This window comes from Colobus angolensis, unplaced genomic scaffold (assembly GCF_000951035.1).
Source record: "Colobus angolensis palliatus isolate OR3802 unplaced genomic scaffold, Cang.pa_1.0 Scaffold55, whole genome shotgun sequence".
In the NCBI taxonomy this organism is placed as follows: domain Eukaryota; kingdom Metazoa; phylum Chordata; class Mammalia; order Primates; family Cercopithecidae; genus Colobus; species Colobus angolensis.
Genome location: NW_012119043.1, coordinates 954228 through 971990, shown reverse-complemented (window position 1 = coordinate 971990; position 17763 = coordinate 954228). Strand labels below are relative to the sequence as shown.

Genomic DNA, 17763 nt, shown 5'->3' with positions numbered 1-17763 from the left:
CCAATCGCCGGCGCGCCCCGGGACCGAGCCCCTCGCAGCGCCGCGGCGCGTCGTCGAGAGGTGCAGCGAGCGGTGCGCAAAGGGCGGTGAGCGTCAGCCGTCACCCAATAATCGCACACCCCGGGCGGTGGCCCCGCCTCCCACGGGAGCGCCTAGTCGACTGGTCGGTGCCGTGGTGGCTCAAGGTGCCCACTGTGGGCGACGAACATCTTCCTTGGCGCCCCAAAGCAGACAGCCGAAAATCCCTGCGGTTTCTCCACCCTCGATGGCGCCGATCCCCCTTGCGCTCACCCGTTTCTCCCCAGGAGGCGGACCCGGCCCGCATGGCCCCGTGCATCAGCAATGGCGCCCTTGGCACGACCACACGAGCCAGAAATGCCCTGGAGCCTTGCTCCGCCGGCGCCACAGGACCCGAGCCCGGAGGGCGACGGCCTTCGCCTGCCACGCACGACAGTAGTCCCGACCTAGCCACCCTGCTGGCCGGCTCGATCCGGGCTTGAGTGCCCCAGTCCCCGAGTCCACGCTGGGTCAGGGCGGACGACTAGGAGCGCTAGGGCTCTGTAGACCCAGCTTGCTGAGCAGAAAGTGACTTAAATTCCGGGCCTGGAGCTTTCCAGCATCCTCCATGCCAGGCACCCTGTGCCAGATACTGTTGGGGGAAGAGGGGTTTCCCCAATTTACGATGAGGAACTTGGAGCTCACAGAGGGACAGAACTTGCCTAAGTACACCCAGCAGCTGGTGACAGAGCCAGGATCCCAATTCCACAAGAGCCTGAGGTACTTACCTTGTGTTTGTACTGGAGATGTGTCAGGCTCAGAAACATGAGAAACGGCCCGAGAGCGAGCGAGGTCCGCTGAACTCCATGATGGCAAGGCTCACCTCACCAGCAGCAGGGCCCAAGGCCACTTCCCTCCCCACCGGGGGAATGGATTTGCTCAGTACATGAACCACCCGCCTGCACTCACAGCATGGGTGCCCAGGGCTGGGGCACAGTCTCAGGAGAGCTGTGCAGTGAGGCCAAGCTCACTGGCACAGAGAAGGCTGCCTTGAGTGGAGCCAAGCAGGAAGAGAGAGGTAGGCAGAGGGTGGGCACTGGAAACTCACCTGTTAGGTCCATGGTGGTGTCAGATGTGGAGATAAGAACCCAGAGAGGGCACCTCTGTCTCCTCCTATGGCCACCAGTGGGTCAGGGGCCACATGGGACAGCTGCAGGCAGCAGGGGAAGGCCAGATTCCAGGGCGAGCGACCATGTCAGAAGGCGAGAGGGCAGCAAGGGGAAGGGTCCTCCCGGCCCCCACCCCTAGGCAGCCAAGCCCCGCCAGTGCCCAGGGCCTGTGGGACGCAGGGGCACAGCAGGGGAGGCTCCGCTTGCTCCAGCCCCTCCCCAAGACCAGACATGAGAAAAAGTGCTGTGTCTGTTGGGAGGTAGATGGGGAGCCGATCTGGCGCATGCAAGCACCCGTCTGACACCCTGGGCACCCCTCTACCCACACTGGGATGGGGCCAGACCCAGGCATGTCAGAGCAGCTGCAGGGTCCATGGGTGGCAGCCTTCTCGGGGCAGGGACTGATGGGCCAGAACATGGGCTTCCCCTCCAGCCTCACAGTCTTCCGTCGAAGAAGGGCCATGGTGGCAGCTTGACCTGCGCCAAAGGAGTTGGGGCCGTGAGTGGTAGGCGGTGGTGTGGTGGGTGCCCTAGGGCACTGGCCACTCCCTGGGCTGGGGAGCAGGGGCCGTGCAGAGGCCTGGGGCTGGGCTCCAGCCTGCAAGCCCACAACCATGGGTGGCTAGACCTGCTCCCGCCGTCCAGGCTCCACACGCCAGCCACAGGGCTCTAGCTCTGCTCCTCTGCTTGGAAACCTGTTCTTAAAACTCTGACTCCCCCTTATAAAAACACTCCAGCAGCCCCTACAAGCTCTTCAGTATCTATCCAGCACCCTTCACTCCAGCCAAGGGCTTTGTCCCCAGGGGACACACCAGGCTCACTCCTGCCACCTGGAACATTCTTCCAGGGCCAGCTCCTCCTCAGCCCTCAGGGCTGTTTAAGTCTCCTCAGAGAGGCGCTCCCTGCCTTGTACAGTTTCTTCTCACCACCAAGCTCACTTTCTTCCTAACAGTAACCAAACCTGGCAGGATTCTGATTAGCTGCTGGGCATCTCACTGCCTGCAAGGCAGGGGCCTGGGGCCGGGGCCAGGCCCTCGGCTCTTCGACTGTTCCGCCTCCACTGACACACAGCACGTACTTAGCAAATGCCTTGAAATAGTTGGGGCTAGAGATGGGGACGGGAGCGACAACTCCCACACCTGGAGGCCCTGGGCTCCCGCACCACCTGTTCAGGAGACAGCGCAAGCTCGAGGCTGTGGCTTCCCTCCAACCAGACAACCAGCCCTGGCAGGGATGGCTGGGAGCTGCCCGTTCTCATTAGCCCTCACCTTGCTCACTGCCCTGACCCCGGAGGGAAGCCGGGCAGAGGCCATGGAGCTGCCAGGGTGTGGGAGCCACCACCAACCACCCAGCGGCAAAACTCCGGGTCAGGAAACAGCTACAATCCCGAGGGCTGCACCCACAGGAAGGAGCAGACAGGATATTGCTGCATGATTTTATTACTATAAATATACAGTAAAAACGAACCGACGGGGAGCCCGTCTGAGCACATCAGACGACAGCACGTGGAAGTCCCAGCGGGCCACTCTGTGGCCCAAACCTCACGCAGAGCTCTGGCACCAGGACCGATGGTCGGAGGCTGGGGCTTTGGTTGGGGGGTTGGTGCAGGGTGTGTGCGCGCGTTGGGCGGGGAGAGGTGCGTGGGTCGGGAGAGGTGCGTGGGAGATGCTCGGTCCCAGTACACACACATGCATGGGAACATGTGCATTGAGTATGTGCGTGTATGGTGAGAGCATGTGTGAGCGTGTGTGCATGTGTGAACGTGTGCATGTGAGCATGTGCAAGTGGGCGTGCATGTGTGAGCGTGTACGGGTGAGAGCATGTGCGTCGGTGTGCACGAGCAGGAGGGGTGGCTGGCCTGGGTGTCCAGGGAGCTGGGTGTGGGGACCGTGCTATCTACTGCTGGGTCTCCCGCAAGTGCCCACTAGGCAGAGCTTGTGCTCAGAGCCACCGTGAACCTCAGGGGAGGGCACTGAGCTGCCCCACAGCTGTCCTATCCGCAGGCCTGGCTGCAGGGCAGCCCTCCAGGGCCAGGGAGCAGCACACACCTTCCTGGCCCAGGGCTCTCCTGGGACAGCTCCAGCCCTGGGTCACCAGGCCTAGGCACTCTCCCTTTGCACATCTGCTGCCCAGGAGGTTTACCTTAAAAAAAAAAAAACCGGATGAGGCCACCCAGAGGCCAAGCCTCCCGACTGGGACCCCACTCCCCAGTGTGCTGCTGGCTCCCTCCTCCCCCAGCCAGTCCTGCCACAGAGCCTGCTATAGAACCAAATCAAAGAGATCTGCAAGGGGGCTGGGGCTGGGCGCAGTGGCTCACGCCTGTAATCCCAGCACTTTGGGAGACCAAGGCGGGTGGATGACCTGAGGTCAGGAGTTTGAGACCAGCCTGACCAACATGGAGAAATCCCTTCTCTACTAAAAATACAAAAAAAAGTAGCCGGGCGTGGTGGTACATGCCTGTAATCCCAGCTACTCTGGAGCCTGAGGCAGGACAATCACTAGAACCCGGGGGGCAGAGGTTGCGGTGACCTAAGATAGCGCCACTGCACTCCAGCCTGGACAGCAAGAGTGAAACTCTCTCGAAAAAAAAAAAAAACTGCAAGGGGACATTCCAATGGCAAAGGGGAACGGGGAGGCCGCCAGGTCCTCTCTGGCAGTAGCCTGTCGAACAGAAGCCCCTGCACCTGGAGGGACCTGGTGATGTCACTAAAGCCAGCACCATGAGGAGGTGTGGAGCTTGGTGACAAGGTCACTGGATGCTGGAAGCCACTGTGTCTCCGCCCCTCGGTCAGGCCCAGCACCAGGCTGAGATAGTAGCTGCCCAGGGCGACACCCGTGCACCCCAGGCCCCGAGCACTGAGGGCCCCAGCGGAGACGCGCCAGAGAGGGCCCTGAGGCCACGCAAACACGGCAGAGGACAAAAAGCAGCGACAGCCAGGTCGCCACAGTGAGACGCAGGGTGGGCGGACAGGCACTGTTTCCTTCATTGACTGTGCCTGGAGCCCCCCACTGCCCCTGAACATCTGTGAAGACAGTGCTTCAACCACCGGTAAATTCTCTTCCGCAGGTCTGCTGAGTTCTTGGGGCAGTGACCGCAGTGTTGCAGGAGCAGGCAGAGCCAGCACAGGCCGCACGTGGGCAGCCCCAGCCGCTCAGCCCGTGGGACCCTGGGGAACCAGGGCTCTGAATGAGGGATGGAAAGCTGCTGTCCTTCATCTTGTACCAGTTACAAATATATCAACTGTAGAAAAGGGAGACTTGGAGGGAACAGTCCACTGTGCTCTTTGATCAAGGGTCACCATGGCCCCTCGGAGCCTGGTGGCCACAGGGGGCATGCAGACAGGAGAGGCCGGCTAACACCGGGGTCCGGGGCAGCCCCTCGGCAAAGTCTGGGGAGCTGAGGGCTCCATGCTGCCAGCTCGGCCAGGCTCTCAGAGTGGGGTCAGCTCGGCGGTGCTGGGATCAGGGCTGGGGCCACCAAGTGGAGGCCAGGTGGGGCTGGTGGTGCCGAGGCCGTGGGCCATCTCCATGGAGGTAGGCCATCCTGCAGGTGGGAGCAGAGGGAGGGGAGGAGGGTCACACTCGGATGCTTGGTCCCGCACCACCCGCTCCTACCCATCTGGAGCCCCTCAAGGGTCTGGGCCATCCGGCACCCCCACTCCCGCCACCCGTGGCCGGAACAGCAGATTCACTCAGATGCGAGCACACCGAGGGCCGGAGGACTCCCCGGCTGTGCCAAATACGTTGTGTCCCTCTCAGGACAGAACCCCACATCCCCCGACACCGGCAGCAGAGCTGTAGCCCCGTGTCAGAACGCGCCATAGCACCGCGGCTACTGCCCTCTGCGTCTCCCACAGAGGAGCCTCCCACAGAGCCCCAATACCCAGACTGGCCTGCACAATGCCACCAGGCGCTGTCCCTGGATGGGTCTGGCGTCCCTGGAGCTTGGGCAACAGTGCTGGTGTGGAGCCTGGGACGGGGCCAGCATGGCCTCAGGGCTGCCCAATACCCAGCCACCAGCCCTGACGCATGGCTCCCAGTAGACATGGCCCAGGCCCCACTCTCAGGTGAAGGGTGGCTATTTTTTTGGGGGACTGCGATGAGAGCAGGGTTCTGAGGCCGTGAGCCTTGTTCTAGAACACACCGGCACTCCCGCCTCTGGAAGCTTGACCTGAACCCTAACATTCGCACAGCACCTTCCACCGACGCACTGGCCGGGCCCCTCTGAAAGGTGCTGTCGTTTCAATCTAGGGGGTATGATGGCTCAGGAGAGGGGTCAACAGGGGGACTCGCTGGGCTCAAGAAGCCAGAGGTTCGTGGGAATGCAGAGCGCAGTCAAAAGAAGCGAAGTTCTCCTGGCCCGGCTCAAGTCCACCAAGGGGAAAGGGCCTCTTAGGGCCTGGACCCCCCGGCCAGGCACTTCCCAGCAGGCTGCACGGGCCTCGGCAGACCAGAGCTGCACGCAGCATGTGTGCCAAGACCCTTCGGGAAGACAGAGGGTCACCAATCCGTCTGCCTACATTTTGCTGGCACTCTTGGAGCTGCCTTCTCTCTCTCCCCCATGTGTGTGTGTGTATTTTTTCTTGAGACATGGTCCCAAGCTGGAATGGGGGTATGTGTGTGTGTTTTTTTTTTCTTGAGACAGGTCTCAGGCTGGAGTGGGCCTTGACCTCCCCAGCTCAGGCAATCCTCCCACCTCAGCCCCCCGAGTAGCTGGGACCACAGGCACGAGCTACCATGCCCAAGCCAATTTTTTATTTTTTATAGAGAGGGGGTCTGTGTTCCCACACTGATCTTGAATTCCTGGGCTCAAGTGATCTATCCCCTTGGTCTCCCAAAGTACTGGAATTCCAGGTGTGAACCACTGCCTGGACCAAGCGGCCTTCTGTAAAACATTCACCTGGGCCACCCTGGTAGAGGGCACCTCTTGGGGGGGATGGGGAGTGCCAGCCTCACAGGGCCTTCTATCACTCAGTGCTGGTGTTCCAGAAGGTTCTAGTACTGGGAGGGACAAGTGAGTCGGCAGCAATGGTGGGCTCATGGCACAAAGGCAGCCCACAAGGGACTCTCTGCCAGGCCCACGGTGACACCAGGCCCACGGTGGCCATGCAGACAAGGGAAGGAGGGAGCAGGTGGCTGTGTGAGCGGACACCCTCAGGACAGGATACAAGATACCATCCCCTGGACACCAGAGGGCCCCTCAAGGACAGACTCCCTCCAAGAGACGGGGACTGAGCTTGGAAACAGGTGATCCAGGGGCTCTCCCAAGCTGGGGCGCATTCTTTTCCCCAGGAATTGTTACTTAGAGCCATGACCAGAACACGGAAGTGGACCTGCCGAGCGCCCTAACGCATCTGCTGCAGGACCGATGGGAACTCATGGTGGGACCACCCGGAACGAGGCCAGACCCAGGCCTGGGGCTCTCCCCTCGGGACACGTCGCCCCACATCTCCCTGGGGTTCCCTCCACGGTGCTGCCCTGATCCTTCAAGCTCCTGCCTCCTGCAGGGGACAGTGGCTCTGGCGCGCCTGGGCTGGGACTGTTCCAGGGCCCCTCAAGGCTGGAAGAAGAACCTGACTGGCCGCCTAGTCCAGATGGAGAGACCTCTGGCCCCAGAAGTCGGGAGCCCCCCAGGAGGCCACTTTCTTGGGCAAAGGTGCAGCAGCCACTGGAGAGCTCTGGATTCGGAATCCAGGGCCCCTGGGAAGACGGATGCGGACGAAGACCCGAAAACCAGAAGGAACCCCGCCAGAGAGCAGGGAGGGCTCCTCTCTCCAAGGACGCGCGTCACAGCCCCCGAAGCGCGTCTGGAAGGTCACGTACCGGCTTACTCGTCTATACCAACAGAGCAGGAGTCAGGCCCCAGGGCTGCGCGGAGAGGGGGAGAGACAGACGGAAGCTCGGTTAGCAAGCGCGCAGCAGCTGGCCCAGCCACAGCAAGGGCACCAGCTTGGGGCCGGGGTCGAGGCCGTCTAGCAGCAAATGCTCTACTGCAACCACAGAGAACCACAAGGAGAACCACAGCTGGGAGGCAGAGCGCAGCCAGAATTCAATGCGGAGGAGCGCACTGGCCCTGCCCTCCCTCCCGCAGCTCCCACGGCCGCAGCCTAGGGAAGGGCGCATGAAGGACCTGGCGGGCGCAGTCCACCTCTGGTTTCAGGAGTGAAGGCCCTGGGTGGGAGGCTGGGGCTGGACAGGACTGAGCCCAGGGAAACTCCAAGACACCAGGGCCCCGGGGTTCACTATCTCATGGGCCCTCCCATCTACAGGGACACCAGGGTTCATTGATGCCGCCCACCCCGCCAGGCAGCGGCTGCACCCCAATGAGAAACCACAGGCTCCTGCATGTGTTCATGCCTTACACACACACACGGAGAGACAGTCAAGGGCTCTGACAAGTGAAAAAGCCATTGGAACAGAGGGGCCACCACACGGATTTAAAAACACACAGAAACCTGTGCTGACGAGGCTGACAGCCATGGAGATGGCGCCACACGGCCCCCAAAGGCAGATGCGCTCTCCGTGGCTCAGAACTGAGGCCGTGCAGGCTGACCGGCTGGCATTCAGCAACAGCCGACTCCAAGAGGGGGCCCGGGGCCCAAGAGTTCACCTCAGGCTGCCCCGATGTAGACTCGGCCTCTCCTCTGCCACCTCCACAGATGACTGTTGCCTGCCCCCGTCTGTGGACCTGAAGAAAGCCTGAGACCCTCCCCTGGGGGTGGAGCACGAGACTCGGAGTCCTGGCCTCATCTGTGTGGACCAGTGTCGGCAGCGGCTGTCCTGATCCTCCCAGGCCTGGCCACATAGGGAGGCGCAGCCTCTGAGATGCTGCCCCACAAGGCCACCCTGCAGGATCAGATGTCACGTTCGTGGCTCCCAGAAGCTGAGGTCCTTCTCCTGGCCCCTCCCCAATCACCCCCCAAGTTTTTAATCAGAATGAAATATCTGAGGTCCTTGGAAAGACCTTACTTGAATTCTGTGTCACTTTAAGGTAAGCTGGGCCTAAACACACCTTCTGCTGTGAGGTGTTGGGGGCAGGCTGCTGTGGCTGTCAAGGCACCAGAGGCAGTGCCTGCTCCTGTGGCCTGTCATTCCCAGCCCGGGAGCACAGGCCACTGCTCAGCCAGAGTCCAGGGACACAAGAGCCCCTTTCCAACTAAAGCACGTCACAGCCACCCAATGCCAGACCCAGGTCACCGGGTGACTCGGGAGGACTGAGCAATGGTGAGCCCTGGGGCCAGGAAGGGGGTGAAGAGCCTGGCAGCCGCAAGGGAGGAGCCCCGCCCGCTGCGCAGTGGCTCTGGGGTCATGTCTGAACGCACCACTGTAGCTGTTCGTCCCAGTTCCAGAGCCACAGACAGCTTCGCGGCAGGCGCTGAGACACAAGTCTGAGAGCCCCCACTTCCCTCCCGGTCTTTGGAGCTTAGGATGCGAAACTGAGGATCTTATCCTAGCAGAGCAGAACACGAAGGTGCTTAGCTGACCGGGCCTGGGCCCAAGCCTCTGGACAAGGGGAAAAGAGGAACCCTTTCTCCTGGTCTTGCTGCTCCCCGCTGGCGCCTGGTGCCCCCGCCTGTCCTCTGTGCCCTGGCCTGGGATGTGCTGCTGCATCAGGTGGCCTATGTCAGGCCTGGGGCAGGGTGACCCAGAAGACACGGCCCCTGCTCTCTGTGGCCCAGGGCCCCCACTACCCAGCACAGCATGTGGCACCTGCTCCTGCTCTGTCCGCAGCTCTCAGGCACTGCGAGGAGCTCACCTGGCACCCAGCATGGGGCCTGTGGACGCCTGATATGAGCAGGGGTGGGGGAAGAGGTGGTGATCCCAGAGGGGCTGGACCTGCCCTCCTGGCAGTGAGCAGGAGGCAGAGGGAAAGGACCCCATACCCTCACAGGCAGCCTCTCTTGCCCCCTGTGGCCAAGGTGGCCCCGGGGAGGGAAGGGCTTTGGTACCGTTTCCGCTCCCAAGAGCCAGGCCCTGCACGAGGCTGCCTTGTGGCCGTGGCCCTGGTCCGCATCCTGCTTCAGGGTCAATAGCAGGGGCATGGCTTAGAGCCAGGGAGAGAACTGGGCTCCAGTGGACCAGCCCTTGCTGCTATGCACCAACCATCAGAGCATGGCCCCCTCCCCGAACACTGAGACAGGCACCCAGCCCCTCACCCCCAGACCCCAGTCCCTTTACCTGGCAGGCAGATGTCAGCAGGTGCGCCTCGGCCACAGTGCTCAGGGCTGCTATCCTGCAGGATGTTCTCAATGGAAGGCGCTCGGGTCCCTGAAGGTGGAGGGCGAGGTCAGGGATCTATAGGCAGGGGCCAGGTCCCGGCAGGTCCCTCTGGGCAGGAGGCCCAGGGCCGTCTCTCTTACCCAAGGGCTTTGTAGCCACCGTGGGGGCCCCAGGTTTGGGCTCCCAGCAGGACTCCACCGTGACCCCACCTGCTCTCCGGGGACCCCAAAGCCAGGGTTTCCCGTCTATTTCCCTCCTTTCCATCCCCCTGCATGGGGCTTTTTTTTCCCCTTTTCCACACTGTGTCCTGGATGTTCAGAGCATGAGGCTTTTTTGTTTTGATCATGGAAACATTACACATTCATGTTTCAAAACAAGGACTGAATGCTGGCAGGTGTTCCCCATCCCAGGCAGACGGCCCTGCAGGGTGAACAGCGCAGCCTGACCCTGTCACCCATTCAGTCCCTCCCAGCCGGGATCCCAGTGCCACCGAGAGGGGCCTCTGGGCCAAGGGTTCCTGGGGCAGAAGAGGTGCTGGCCCAACGCCACCTGGAGCCCTAAGACCCCAGTGAGCCAGGGCTCCTGGTCCCTGCATGCGATTTGTACCCACGGAAGGAGGGGCTCACCTGGCTTTGGTGACGACGACTCATCAACCTCTTCTGTTATGAAACTCTAGAAAACAAAGCGGAAAGTGGCCTGGAGCTCGGAGAGTACCTCGGCCACCCCTCCAGGACAAGCTGCCATCAGGTATGGCCCTCCCGGGACCCACCCAGCCGCTCCACCGGGGGTGCTGCATCCACACACCGAGGCTAAGGAGCCACGCAGCTCAGCAAGGGCCTAGAAGTGCGGGAGTGCCCAGGCGGGCAGTGGGATGGGGTCTGATTCCAGCGACAGAAGCTGGAGGAGGGCTGGCCAGGGCGGGCACACAAAGTTTCCCTGGGGGCCCTCACCTCAGGGGAGCTGCTTTCCCGCAGGGCCAGCTCTGCGCCACCCAGTGGGGGAGGGGCGTCCACGTCCTCGGAGAACTTCTCCTCATCCTCTTCGTGGATGGGGGATGACGGGGACCGCAAGGTGCTGGGGACAGAGAAGGGTGGGCAGGGGTGAGAGGAGAGCAACGAGGAAGGCTAACCCTGCCAAAGCCACGCAGGGCACCTGGGGGCTGCACACGCCTGCCAGAACCCACACAAGGACACTGCCTGGAGAAGAGCATCACCAGCCACGGGGACCAACCCACACGGCCAACGGGCAGCAGCAGCCCCACAGACCCACTGACAGGCTGCCACACACTGGCACAGGCCTGGGTTTCCTTTTCTTTCTGAAGGAGGAGAAACTGCTGGTGGTTCCTGTGGAGGAGAAGCAGCAGGAGACAGAGGCCCCCTGTCCTCTGAGCTTTGGCATGCCTCCTCGTGGGCATGGAGGGTGCCCAGGACGGCCCTACAGAACCCCGCCTTCCTGAAACTCTTCTACGAGAACCAGCAGGCCTGAGGCACGGAGCTCCCCTGGCAGCCGCCGCTCTATACACCTCAAGGCTCCAGGGGAACCACCAATGACCCGTGGCCCACTCCAGGAGCCAGGCCCTCGGGAGGCTGTCGTATGAGTGATGGATGATGCAGTCATCGCCTGGAGAGCCACGCCCCGTGGCTTGTCAGGGCCAACAGCAAGAGCAGTGAGTGTGCCTGGGTCACTGTCAGGTCCCGAGTTTCGGATGCTCCGGCTGGTCACCAGCAGAGTGGGCCTATGTGGCCAGTGCCCCAGTGAAGTCCGGGAACCCAGAGGCTCAAAAGGCTCCCTTCAGCAGAGACACAGCACTGACCCCTGAGGTTTCCCGCTCCACAGTGTGTATGCGCCTGCACGCTGGTGTAGCCCTGGTCGGGGGGCCAAAGCCTCCGGCTGCCCAGAGGCCTTTCCTGCCTCGTCTGCTGCGTTCTTTGCTGTAATAAACTTTATCCACGAGTCTAACCTGATGTGGGGTCTCTGAGTCCTTCTGGGGGATCACCACAAGAAACACACCATCAAGTGATTTGAAACCACAAACACGCCTGCTCCACACACGTGGCATCACACCCCCTGCCATGCACCCAGCCTGGCTGCCGCTCACCTGTCGGGGGCCTTGCTCTGCGGCCTGCCCTTCTGGCGGCTGCCGTCCAGGATGTGGTCAATAGCGGCGAGGGGACAGCTGGCTTGGGACAGGCCGTCCGAGAGGCCTGAATAGGTGATTTCTTCATAAAGAGGGGCCGAGGGGATGGCCGGGGAGACAGCCCGGAGGCCGTTGAGCGCCTCAAGCAGCGAGATGGGCTCGTAGCCAGGTGGGACGCTGTCAGAGCTCTGTAGGGACAGGGTGCGTGAGGGGGCTCATGCCCAGGGACCACCTGCTCCCCAGACCCTCCTCCTGATGACCTCCTGTCCGCTCTGTCCTTTGGGGGATTTAGACTCCCCCATCCTCAGAGGGTGGCCAAGAGCTCCCTGGCAGCACTGACGCACTCCCTGCCTCAGCCATCAGCTCCAGCACGGGGCCGGATGCCCAAACGCCCATGCTGGTGCCCGGGATGATGGGCACGAGGGCATCTGCCAAGAGCCACCCCAGCCCTGGCCTCAACCAGCCCCTCCCTGGCTTTCAGTCCCGCCTGGCCACAGGTGGAGAGTGAAGGGTTAGTGACAGACAGGAGCTGGGAGCGGGCGCAGAGCAAAGCCATGCCGGAGGCGAGACACACGGCCGGGGTGTCCCGGACCAGGGAAAGCTGAGCTGTCGGGAGGTGTGCCCCGCCTGGGCCTCTGGGGGCTGGCCTGCTCCAGGCGACTCTAATGGCTGCCGTGGCTAAGAGCCACTGTTCTCCCCTCACTGGGAGCAGACAGAACCGACAAGGCTGAGGAAGAAGGAAAATGCCCAGGTTCCGGGGAACGGAAGTCAGACTGCAGGGGCCCTGCTCTGTCCCCACAGAACCAGCTTGAGGGGTGAAACGCTTGTCAGTGCTCCCTTCAGGACAGCCGGGCCTGCCTGACCGAGCTTCTGGAAGGAAGGGAAGGTGAAATGGGTGGGGGGTGCCTGGGGACCACGGGGAGTTGGGGGGAGAAATGGGGGAGCAGGCATGGCCCAGGCCCTGAGCCTGGGATGCTTTTCTGGACCTCTATGTCCCCCACATTTGCTCCCGTACCTGCCTCCAAGTTAAAGGTAAATAACTACACAGAAGCCCCTCACCCCTCTAGAAAGGAAAATGCGCTCTGGGCGGTTCTGGAGAGGCCTCCACCTCTCTACACCAAGGCCCGCAAGGTTTCGGCTGGGTCTGCCCGGGCCACGGAGGCTCCAGGTAGTCATGTACTGGTCCCCCTGCCTGCTCCCTGGGGCACAGGGACAGCCCAAGAAAACCAAAGTCCTCAGCCCAAAGAGCTCGAACCCGCAGGGTGAAGGAGTGGGACGCGGGGCCGAGAAGCATGCGTGGGGCGCGATTGCAAAACGCAGCAGCGACGTTAGTTCCGCCTGCAACGTCCATTCCACTGCCAGCAAGAAAAAAAAGGGAAACGGCACAGGGCCACGCAGGGCGGAGGCAAAGCTGAGGGGAGGGCGGCAGGGCCAGCGAGCCTGGCATTTCGCCCACAGACCGAGAGCTTTTCTGGTTCCACAAACTCCCTGAGCAGAGAGGCCGTGACCGGGAGAGCGGAGCTGACGGGTTACACGAATCAGACACTAGCCTGGGGCGGAAACCATCTCCCCTACTTGTCATGGACTTAAAAATTAGGGCGGGGCAAAAAAAACGTAGCCAGAGGACCAGACACTTACTGTTTCCCTTTTAGGTTTCTTGCTGGTCAGGGAGGCGGGGTGCGGCTTTGATTTTTTAAAGGGACACTGTCAAGATAAAAATCAAATGTTTTACAACTACCACCCCCACGCGGCCCTGGAGTGGGCTGGACAGGTCTCTCTGACTGGCTGTCCTCTCGCCACACCGCGGCCCACAACTTCAAAAGCTTCCAGTGGACATGAATCTCGGGAACGCCCTAAGTGCGGGTTCTGACTCGGGCCTTGGGCGGGCTATGTGTGCATCTCGGGAGCTCCCAGGAGCTGTGCTGCTGGAGTGGGGAGGCTGTGGAGCCCAGTCTCATCCCCAGGGCCTGGCCCCTCACAGTCCGGGGCACCTGGGCAACAGATTTGGCCAAGGTGGACGTCAGGGCAGCTGGACGCTCCCTAATGCGGGGTGGGTGCAGGGCAGGGATCCTGAAGCCACTGCGGTCAAAGTCCCCCAGCCAGTGCCCGGGCACCGGTGCTAACTCATCACAATGGCGCATCCCTCAAGAGGGCTGGGGAGAGGAGTCAGCCCGAGACCCACCCGCCCCACCATCATCTTTAGGGACTCGCGGACAGAACGCCCATGGTGGCTCTTTCTGGCACTACGTGGAAGGGGCTCCGACAGGAACCTGGCAGGTGAAGAGGAGCATTTGTTTTCGCTCCGTGCAGAGGGGAGGACGGCTCCCTGGGCGGGTGGAGGTCAGAGCTGCCTGGTCGCACCGTGGACCCCGGCCGCCCTGCACTGTAGGGGAATCTCAGCTCAGCCTACGAGGGACAAACACAGAGGGACCTACTGGGCCCTCAGCCACCAGGACACAAACGGGGAGGGGCAAAAACAGTGATGATAAACCTAGCCACGCCTGAGCATACATCTCTCCCTGCCCTGAGCATTTCCTCTCTCCCTGAGAGAGGAAACCCTCTCAGAGGCAAATCCCTCAGGGGCTGCTTCTCTCGCCAACAAAAACCTGAGCGCACACAGCGTTTCCAAATCACAGTCAACATCACAAGTGCGGAGGGCATGGTGCCAGGAGCCCCACGCTGGCAGGGACCTAGCACGCCCGGGTTGACAGGGACCCCCAAGCCACGTTTCTCCTCTAGCTTCAAGACCATGTCAGATGTTAAAAGACAATTCCAAAATCTGGGTTTTAAGGGAAATTCCAGACTTTTAAACATTGGCCCCATTTCAGAAACATTGCACCTACTGCCAGGGAGGCCCACAGGGCCCAGGTCAAGGCCCTGATCAAGGGAGCTTGCAAGGAGCCTTCAAAAGCAAAGGCGGTGTCTGTGAACGCCAGTCCTCGGGGCTCTGCTCCTCTTTTCTGTTTAGAAAGGTAGCAGGGCCTGGAAGAACCAACGGCTCCAAACAGCTGCAGCTAAGAGCCAAGAAAGGGACTCAATCTGACAAAGCACGTGGCCAGTGGGGAGCAGGGGGCCTGAGACCCGGGCCCAGCCAGTCACTGTCCAACTCCCCCATTCTGCTCCCCACCCACCACAGCCCCTGCCACCCATCCCCCGTCTCTGTCTCTCCCTGTGTCTCTCCACATCTCTCTTGCCCTGTCTCTGTGTCTCTCCATATTTGTCTCTGTCTCTCCCTGTGTGTCTCTACCTCTCTCTCACCCCGTCCCTGTGTTTCTCTGTGCATCTCTCTCCATGTCTCCGTCTCTCTCCTTGGGTCCCTGAAGCCAGGGTTCCACCTCCTTGTGTGGCTGAAGCAGGGTCTGCCCTTAAGGTCCCCAGTGAGGGAGCCTAGAGGGCCTGGAGCGTGGGAGGAGGGTCACCAGCGTCCCTTGCACAGCAACTCATGAGGGAAAGAGCATGGCTCATTCACTAAGAACCACGGGCTAGCGGCGGTGGCTCAGGCCTGTAATCCCAGCACTTTGGGAGGCTGAGGCAGGAACAGCACTTGAGCCCAAGAGTTTGAGACCAGCATGGGCAACATGGGGAAACCCCATCTTACTAAAAATACAAAACATGAACTGGGCATGCTGGTGCACGCCTGTGGTCACAGCATCTTGGGAGGCTGAAGTGGGAGAAGCGCTTGAGGCTGGGAGGTCGAGGCTGCAGTGAGCTGAGATTGCACCACCTTGGGCGCACACCAGCCTTGGTGACAGTGGGAGACCCTGCCTTAAAAAGCAAAAAAAAAAAAAAAAAGCACCTGGAGACCTCGACTACACTCAGCCCCGTCGCAGGCTCTGGGTACTGACGGCAGCAGCACTCTTCCCAGCAGCGGCACCCCAGGGCCCAGCCTGGCCACCCCCTTCATGCCTCACGGTCACCCATGGGGGCCAAGCCTGCTCACCGGACAGATGAGAACACAGGGCTGCTGGCTGGACCGTCTGGGCCTTGGGCCTGGCCCAGGCACTCACACCCCTCTCGCGCCCGCCCATCCCGCAGGCAGGAGGCGGCACTTACAGAGTGCTCATCGTGCTCCAGGCTCTGGGCCAGGACAGGGCTGAAGGACACGGGGGACAGGGCTCCTGGCTTCTTCCGCACTGCCCGGATCTGCAGGAGGGCCCGGAAAGCTGCGGCAGAAGGAGGGCTTGGATCAGGCCCGGGCGACACACCCAGCCCCGAGGGGACCCTCGAAGCCCCAGGGACTGACACCCCCCACGACAGGGGTCCCAGGGCAACCCCGCTTTCACATCGGAACACACACAGTTTTTCCTTTTTTTTTCAGTTTTAAAAGGGAGTTTAATAGGCAAGAAAAAAGGGGGAAGAAAGAAAGAAGCCCCCCTGTACAAGGGAGGGGGGCTCCAAAGACGAGAGACAGAATCCCCGCACACACAGTATTCATGAAATGGCCCCAGACAGCTGACACAGCGAGGCCACGCAGTGCTGCCCACGGCGGGGCTCCAGAGGGTGTTTCCAAGAGGCTGGTGCCAAGACCCCCAAGGCGTCACACCCCTGAAGCTCCAGGCTGCACCCGAGACAGGATGTGACTGCAAATCAGCAGTCCTGGCTGAGCCCAGAGGAGCTCTTGGCTGTTGGACAGGATGGCAGGTGGGGACATCACACTGGGGAAGCTAAGGTGGGGATGTCATGCTGGGGAAACTAAGGCAAGGACATCATGCTGAGGAAGCTGAGGTGGGGAGTCACGCTGGGGAAACTGAGGCAAGAACATCACACTGGGGAAGCCGAGGGGCACAGACAGCAGCCACTGGGAGCAGGGAAGATACACCAGGACCTAGGATGCCCCGCCATCCCACAGTGCCCGTCCTGCTCACACAAGGGCCTCACAGGCTGCTGCAGAATGTTCCTGAGGCACCTTTAGTGATGTACGCAGGCCAGGAAACCGAACCACCAAACCACCAAACCAAACTAGCCACCTCCAGCAAACCAAAACGGGAGAGCATCTGCGGTCAGCCCCGTGACAGGACCTCAGGCCGCCTCTGTGTTCATTTCTACTGAGAACAGCAGGCCCTGTCCTCGGCCGCCTGTGAGGGGCAGCTCTACCGCCACCTCCTGGAGGCTCAAAGCCACACGGGGGCTCTGAACTCGAGTTTGATGGCCCCGACCCACAGACCCCACACACCTGGATTCCAGAGTTGGACTCGGGTTAGGGCACCCTCCCTGGAAAGCAGCCCTGCTGCCACACAGCATCCCTGAGGCTCAGTCCTCAACACTGCCTGCCTCCTAGGCACAGAGAACCTTCCCAGACAGCCCACCCCTGGCCCCACTTCCTGGTCCCCACCCCTGCAACTCTGTGGCTTTCAGACAGCAGAGGCCGACAGCCACAGACGGCCTGGGCCAGCCCTCCCTGCTACAGGATCTGCCACAGGCTGGGCGGCCAGCCTCTCCCTCCAGGACCCGGCAGCCTCCTCACTTCCTCCTGGGATCTGCACACCTCTCGTGACCCCATGACCTGACGCGCACAGCCCCGCGCCCAGCTCGGAGGTCTGCTGGTCTGCTAAGTGCATGTGTCCTGCAGCTGCGTAGGCAAATCCCCCCCACGCCCCAGTCCAGATGCCAGGACCCAGGCCAGGGATCCCAGGATCCAGGGCAAGGGCCTGCCAGCGGGATGCGCATTTTAACCTGGTGGTTTTTCACCCCGAGAACATTCACGTTCCCTCTACTGCAAGACACTCAGAACAGGGCCCTACGCGACGGCTTTTCACTGAGGAAATGTCTGGAGTGCTCTAGAAAACGCAATTTAATTCCTTGGACAATTTTCTACCCAGTATACTTTGTTTTCACCTCACTATATATATATACATTTATACTTATATTTTGGAAACAGGGTCTTCCCTTGTCTCTCAGGCTGGGGTGCAGTGGTGGCACAATCACAGCTCACTGCAGCCTCAACCTCCCAGGCTCAATTGATCCTCCCGCCTCAGCCTTCCAAGTCACTGGGACTATAGCCAACACATCTGGCTAATTTTAAACTTTCTGTAGAGATGTGGTTTCACCATGTTGCCTGGGCTGGTCTCAAACTCTTGGGCTCAAGCAATCCTCCTGCCTCGGCCTCCCAAAGTGCTGGGATTATAGGTGTCATCTGCAACCAACTTTACGCTAGAAATTTATCAAAACATATCCGCCTCCCAGGTTTACACCATTCTCCTGCCTCAGCCTCCCGAGCAGCTGGGACTACAGGTGCCCGCC

General features: G+C 61.2%; 2 protein-coding genes across 2 annotated transcripts in view; both read right to left on the bottom strand.

Annotated features, from left to right (window-relative positions):
* The window catches only part of NUDT16L1 (nudix (nucleoside diphosphate linked moiety X)-type motif 16-like 1), a 2523-nt gene extending 2198 nt beyond the window's left edge, over nucleotides 1–325 (bottom strand). Inside the window, exon 1 of the mRNA XM_011961421.1 lies at nucleotides 194–325. Coding sequence (XP_011816811.1) covers nucleotides 194–325 — 132 coding nt within the window. The remainder of the gene's footprint in view (nucleotides 1–193) is intronic.
* Nucleotides 326–3643: 3318 nt separating this feature from the next.
* The window catches only part of MGRN1 (mahogunin ring finger 1, E3 ubiquitin protein ligase), a 41033-nt gene continuing 26913 nt past the window's right edge, over nucleotides 3644–17763 (bottom strand). The window contains exons 10-16 of the mRNA XM_011961420.1: nucleotides 15577–15745; nucleotides 13162–13227; nucleotides 11485–11711; nucleotides 10337–10460; nucleotides 10013–10058; nucleotides 9345–9434; nucleotides 3644–4710 (exon numbers count right to left, since the gene is read on the bottom strand). Coding sequence (XP_011816810.1) covers nucleotides 4598–4710; nucleotides 9345–9434; nucleotides 10013–10058; nucleotides 10337–10460; nucleotides 11485–11711; nucleotides 13162–13227; nucleotides 15577–15745 — 835 coding nt within the window. The 3' untranslated portion in view covers nucleotides 3644–4597. The remainder of the gene's footprint in view (nucleotides 4711–9344; nucleotides 9435–10012; nucleotides 10059–10336; nucleotides 10461–11484; nucleotides 11712–13161; nucleotides 13228–15576; nucleotides 15746–17763) is intronic.